At 44.6% G+C, this 7,058-nt stretch overlaps 1 protein-coding gene across 1 annotated transcript in view; it reads left to right on the top strand.

The window, feature by feature from the left end:
• LOC109515552 (uncharacterized) overlaps positions 1–7,058 on the top strand; it is an 18,153-nt gene that overhangs the window by 8,243 nt on the left and 2,852 nt on the right. Inside the window, exons 3-5 of the mRNA XM_019869395.1 lie at positions 734–827; positions 902–942; positions 5,657–5,744. Of these exons, the coding sequence (XP_019724954.1) occupies positions 734–827; positions 902–942; positions 5,657–5,744 (223 nt within the window). The remainder of the gene's footprint in view (positions 1–733; positions 828–901; positions 943–5,656; positions 5,745–7,058) is intronic.

The raw sequence follows: 7,058 nt of genomic DNA, 5'->3' as shown, positions 1-7,058 counted from the left end.
ATATATACACACACACACACACACATATGTTTTTGTTTTTTTTTCTGGACCTGCCCTGGCTTCCTCCCACATTCCATCAACATAAACATGAGGTGAATCGCTCTAAATTGTGAATTGGCGTGATTGTGAATGTCAGTAGCTATTGGTTGGAGACCAGTGCAAGGTCTAGCCTCCTTCTCGGTACACCTTGAATATTGATGTATGTTTAGCAACGGTTAGCAAAATTCTTGTGCGCATGCACTAAAGTGATTCAAGTCGTCTGTTCTGACATATTTAGTCATGACAGTCTTTCTGTCATGCGCGCATCACCGTGACTCACATGCACAGACAGGGCGTGACATAGATGTCTTTTAAGAGATAAAAGTGGTCTTGTTAGTCTCTGTCATGGTACTGTCATACCCCGCCCCTGCACCCACTGCTACCCCTCCGCTGTGTCGTTTTGTTGCAGCATACAAAAAACTCAGTGTGGTCCCTGCGTTTAGTCGGAAGATAATAATGAAATATAAAAAAGGTCTATTGGTACTACTTCCCTTTATCAGAATAGTCAAATTCAAATGAATAGCCACACGGTTTATGATGATGCTGCAAACCCAGCATTTTACTTCCGCAAAGCATGTTGTGTTTTGTGTGTCTATGCGTGTAACAAGAGCCTTTTGATGATAATGGCGTCTGTCAAGCCGAGCGTCTATCGTCTGCTTGAACTGAGCGTTTGCATTTCCTCGTGGTTTGTCAGACATCTTCACGAGAAGAATGACACGCTGAAGGCGGAGGTGACGCGACTTAAAGAAGTGGCGGCAGGCCAGGAGAAAGTGATGGGAAGCATCAAGGTGAGAAGAAGGAGCAGAAGAGATCCTAGATGTGTTTAATTTTAAAAAAAAAATGTTTTTGCATTGTTTTGCAGGCCCAACTCAAGGAGCTCTGTGCACTTCAAGATGAGAAAATGTAAGTCAACACGTTAATCCATTCATAAATCTTGCTTAGGCGTGGGTGCAACAAGTCCGCGCGCCAATTCTAAAACCCTAGAATGAAAACAGTTCAACAGCAATAAGATCACAATCAAAAGGAAACCAAAGTTGTTTCTTTGGTGAGCACACGTCTTTGTCTTCATCAAATGACATCCGTGCCTCTCGATGCGAGTGATGCTTCCCAGTTGCGGTGCCGCCACTCTCTCGGCCGGGCTGCCAAAAAGTGTTCCTGCCGATCCTTTATTTTGCAAATGTCCTGTTCCAAACTGCTGCTTGGTGACAGCAGGCCCTTCCGCACGCATTTGTGCCGGCCACCCACTTACAAGGCGCGCATTTCCCACCGTGCCTCGTTGTAACACGAGCTCCCGGCCCGGCAATGGCGCCGATGACAATCACAGCAGGAGTGCCGGGGCTGTGAATGAAACACCCCGTGGGCTTTGCCACCTGTGTGTGCGCGTGGTGCCGCTTCTCCAATCTGAATATGTGATTCATGCTGGGCCTTTAACGGTGATTACACTCCAATCAAGGGCCCGTCCTCTTCTACTTGCCACCCCCGTTGGCTGTCAAATAGCATTCATCAATGGCGGCGAGATATATTTATTATGTTCATTAAGGCAATGAGAATGAACGTGGCACAGATGGGCGCAGGATGGAAGCGAGAGGCGCTCCCGTGTGTGTGTGTGTGTGTGTGTGTGTGTGTGTGTGTGTGTGTGTGTGTGTGTGTGTGTGTGCGCGTGTGTGTGCGCGTGCGTGCGTGCGTAGTGGCGTTCGTGGGGGCACCTGCCTGAAGCACAGCTCCCTGTACCCGCAGTACGACCCCATAAGGTCTTCCTCATTAACAATAATCGCCCCCACCTACCATCGCCTCCACACCCAGTTGTACAACCCCCCCCCCCCCAACCCTTCCCTTTAATGAACCACCATGCCGTGTTTCCAAAACGGATCAGATTTGTTTTGACTGGGGTAAGTTCTTGGCGCTATTCAAAGCTGTCAGTCATTTTAATGATATCATTAAGAGGCCACGACAGGAAGATGAATCGCTTTTCTTTGTCTTTCGCTCATAATTGCGAATGAGCAAGACAGAAGAGAAAAAGAGGAGGCAGTTCATATAGATGTAGGCATGAGGGGGCTTTGATTGAACGTGTATAATAACATGGGAAGAGATGATGATTAAAAAAAAAAAAAAAATCAGTGAATGAAAACTTCCTCTGTAGTGTCTCCTCATCCTTTGTTATGATGAATCTTCATTTATTTCAGTTCATTATCATAACCCCTATTTCTTACTGCGGCACTCACACCCCCCCCACCCCAATGCCATATATGTATGAAACTCATACATCTATACGGCAACAGATATGTCATGTTATTTGCATGGCAGCCATATGCATTCCTTGTACAAATCTTATTACTTGTGGCAGAGGGGGGCATCGCAGTGCCTCTATCACTGACAGCGATCAGCGAAATGTGACATTTTATTCTTTTTCATTAGAAGGGCCTTTAATAAAGCAATGTGCGATGATGACATGGCCCACGCATTGAAGCGGCTGTGGCACCATGGCTTCATCTCACGGGTGAGGAAGAGTGATTTGGGGATCAATATTTCAATTAATAAATGAGACCTCTGTCGAAAAATGTCCTTAGTTCGTGAACAGCTGGGCAAGGTAGACTTTGACTACACTTCGGATGACGGCAGAGGGGGGGGCAGAGCTGGATAAACTGCAGAGCCCGTGTACTATTTTGAAGAGCCCCTACCCAACTGAGGAACTGTGCTAGGACTGTCAGGTGAAAACGGGGTCATCAGTATTGAAGGCGGAAAAGCTCAAATGTGATTTAGACAATTGTACACTTGCATATACGTATATCTTCAAATCTATCACTCTATATTTGCGCTCTTTTTTTTAGCTCCTTAAGTTCGTTCCTGCTTTCAGCTAAACATGTATGCCGCTTTTAATCAAGTAAAAGGATAAATTCATGAATCCTTGAACACATTTTCTCGTGTCAACTCAAAGTAACTCCGGAAAAAAAAAAAAATGAAAAGAACCGTTACAAATTGACATGCGGGCGATGATGGAAGGCGAGCCTGTTGCTGATTCGCTGCTGGGACCACTGTGACACAGCCCATCAGGAGGAAGCGCTCATCGTGCGCGCCCCGGCTAACGATGTGCTTCCAATTAAGAGCCCTCTGTGATCACAGCGGAGGATTTGTGTAAACAGAGAAGTGATGTGGCAGATGAAGAGAGCGGGAGATAGGGGGGAGTCAAAGCTTTGCGTTCCCCCAAAAAAATCAAATAAAATACAGCCGTGTGAGAGCAGTAAATAAGAAAGATGCAAGGGAGATCGGGGGGGGGGGGGCGCGTTGGAGAGTTTATTGCCTACTTGAGAGAATATGGCAGCTCGGCGTTGACACTAATGACTGTAATTATAGAGCCGCTGATTGGGTTAAGCATCTAATTACACACATCCATGTTTGCGTTTCAACGCAGGAGCAGATGTTTACACAGGCGTTTGGCCAAGCGTGGTTCCATCCTCGCATAAATCTCACGCAGTTGTCTTTGCTCCGTGGCTATGTCTCATCATCCGCTCGGCACCACGCCGCCATCTGGGAAGGTACGTTTGAGTTTGCGCATCTGCTGAGATGGAAACCGGCGGAAGACGCACCGCATTTTGGAGAGGCAATTTCACAGATCAAAGTCAGTGTGTGCAATTGGGCTCGTGGCTGTTGGCTGCGCCATAATCATGGTGTGAAATTAAAAGATCCGGAAGGGTCAGTTGCAATTATTTTCCTTTTTATGAATGTCATTTGCAGAAAATTTGGTTTCGTCTTTCAAAACTATTTGCATTTGCCAGGCTAAATGAGTTGGTTGCTTAATGGAAAGTGATTCAAATTACATTCTGTCATGTGCGGCTGTGGGGCGGGGTTATTTAGTTTTGGACAACAAGGTACGTTTTGTGTTTGTACGTGCAAAGACAAAGCTCGGATTTACAAAATATTCCAAACCTAAACAAGGAATGCAATGCCGGACTGCAATTGGCGCAACGAAGGACAGGGGGAAACCGTTCTTTTGTATCGCAACGACTTCGGATGAATGTTTTTCCCTTTTTTTCCCCCTTTTCCCTTTTCTCTCTATGCACCGAAACAAGTTGCTTGTAAATGTTGTGCATGTAAAGTAACGACTCATTTCTTATTGGATATTTGCTCTTATTACGTGACACATGTATGTGTGAGCTGTTGCTATTTTTAGATGCAGTGTTACAGCGCAGTGGCAACGTGGCATCTTTTACATTTTAAAAGATAAAAATGCCGAAACAGACACTTGCCATTGAAACACAGTAACACTTTCATGATGTTTTCCAAGGTAGTCTGTCTCCTTTCACGAAGTGAACATCTTTCACGATGATGCACTGTATTGTGGCCTCAACGCAACCGCCGTCATAAACACTGTGAAATGAATCCATCAATCAACAGATATGCAACAATATTATCGTGAAAGTCTTCTTTTAACTGAATTGTTTGAAGTTTGCTCCGGTTTGCATTTGTGGATTCGATGGAACAACACTGTCCTTTATTCGCCTTATCAGGTGAAGCAAAAAGAGACCGTTTTGGCATGCTCGCCTCATGGAATTTCCCATCTTGCTTCTTTACCATCACATTAACATAGGGGAGGTACAGTGGTACTTTAATGGCCTAAGAAGTCTTCAATAAAGTATTTAGAAGCCCCCCCCCCCTCAGCGCTAACTGGACAGGTTCACTGAAGCATGAAAGAAGCAGCGCAAAGCGGGGGCAGCACGCTCTTCAGCCCGTACAGAGCGCCATTATCCACTGTCGTTAATTTAATAGGCATTTCTTAGTCGAGGCCTGGCTCTGAAAATAGCAGACTTTCACATTTGTTTGTCCTCTCCCCCGAAAAGCTTTTTAATAAACAGTTAAAATCTTAAATGGCTTCTTGTACTGTTAATGTTCCGCTGCATGTCAGCGGTTGCGCTCGTTTTGCTCTCGGTAACGCTGTAGTACGATTTAATGATTTCTAGAAACCATTTGCTCACCCATCTTTGGACTCTGTAATAAGGTCTTCCGAACGTGCTTATAATGACGATCATATACAGCCGATTCTTTTCTTGCCCCAGATATGGAGGATGTTTGATTGAACATGCTCTGCAAATGCACACGCTTTTCAAATTTTGTGTTGATTGCATAAAATGGGAACAACTTGACCGTAAGGTTACACTTCTCGAAGATGTACTCAAAGTGCTTCCATATACAACTTTTGGATTGGCTAAAGATATACTTTGGAAGATCATTTCAATAATGTATGAGCAGCTACAAATTACATTCCGCAGGATCCTGGAGATTAAAGTACGTTATTTTAAACTAAAAAGGAAAACCTCCCCATGGGTTGATGCGCCGAATGAAGTCCACCCTCCCATACTTTAGAGTGAGAAAAGTAAATATGACTCTGTAAACATATGATGAGGACATTAGCACTGATGTAGTAGTAGTAACATCGGATTTTTCATTTGTTGGACTATTTAGTGTGTTTTTTTTTTTTGTCTTTGTGTGTGTGTGTGTGTGTGTGTGTGTGTGTGTGTATATATATATATATATATATATGGTTTTATTACATGTTTTTAAAGTAGTAATTTCGTAAACATTCTCATGTTAACGTACATTGAAATTTCACATGTGCTTTCAGCCTGGATAAGCAGACTTGTGTGGCTCTGAATCTGGGCGGACTGGCCGACATGCAGACCAAACTGCAGCGCAGTCTTGTCAATCAACAGGTGAGTGTGCACTCGCACCCACACCCACCCGCACCCACAAATAATGCAGAAAAACACTGCAGCCCTCATGCTGGCGAGCTCGCAAAGAGAAGAAAGACTTCAGAGGTCCAACTTTAAAAGAAAGACAGCCGTTTCCTTTTCCAATGATAAAAGCTGATGTTCAGGGGTATGGTGTTAGCTGTTGGAAGAGGTGGAGGAAAATAAAAAGCAAATGGTATGGAGGGGGTCGGAGGGGGGGTGGCGTCTCTTTCTACTGGTAAATGATTTCCCTCTGATGAAAGTGAGATAGGGCTGTATATCAATACTGCTGTGCAGATCTCCCCATGACAGCGCAGGGAGATGGCCCGCTGTGATAAAACAACATAAGGGGGTGGGGGTGGAGACACATAGGAAAAATCTGAGGAAAGAGCTGCCTGTTTTTTTGTTTTTTTTTTGCCACTGTGTTGAACTTGACAAGAATCAACAAATCACCAAAGGAGGACAAATCAAAAAGTACTCGTCAGCCCACTCGGTTCCCTGAAAAGAAACTCCGGCGCTTTGGGGAAGCGCTCTTCTGACTTTGGTGTAGTTTTGTGGGCCGGCCCGCTGACTGACGGCAAGAGCTGTTGAAGCACTTGATGAAGTTCTGATGTGTTTTTTCACGTTCTGCCAGCCAAACCATCAGATCTTCAAGGACTCACCCTCACGACGCCGGAACACCTCATGTGGCGGAATGGGATCTGCCAAATTGGCAAATGGCCGTGGCGATCCTTGCACACTCACAAAAATTAAGCTATACCAGCTTTTCCGCATGCTCAGTCTACAAAAATACAATCCATACGTTTAAAATGGGTGTTTGACATCGGCAGCTAAAAAAGAAAAAGAAAAAAAAGGGGGGTTGGTTGTGTCATTTCACGCCTGACGAGGAGGCACGACAGAGACCCAACTCTTTGTATCCATGCGATTTCAAAGTCACTTTGACATCATGTGCCCCATTTAAGCATCTGCCAAAGAAAAGTAGATATTTGTATTTTTTTTTGAGTTTCATACGAGGGTGGTAAAGGCGTTTTGCATTTGACGGATGTTCCAAAGCACACACTACAAATGAGTGCCGTGTAAAACAATTTCACAGCCACTTCTCCCTAAGACAGCTGCCGCTTCGTTTCCATGTTTTGTCAATGTTTTCTAATCTGCGTTTAAATATTTGAATGAAATTGCAAACACACTCCTTTCACACGTACGCGCACACGTGCGGAAACCCTTTCATCCCGACACGAGCATGCCAGTTCACACACTCTTTTGTGAGGGAGGAGACAAGATGTGATTTTTTTTTTT

Source organism: Hippocampus comes, unplaced genomic scaffold, assembly GCF_001891065.2.
Source record: "Hippocampus comes isolate QL1 unplaced genomic scaffold, H_comes_QL1_v1.1 scaffold149, whole genome shotgun sequence".
Lineage (NCBI taxonomy): Eukaryota > Metazoa > Chordata > Actinopteri > Syngnathiformes > Syngnathidae > Hippocampus > Hippocampus comes.
Note: the sequence above shows the minus strand (reverse complement) of the source record. Positions and strands in the feature narration are given on the sequence as shown.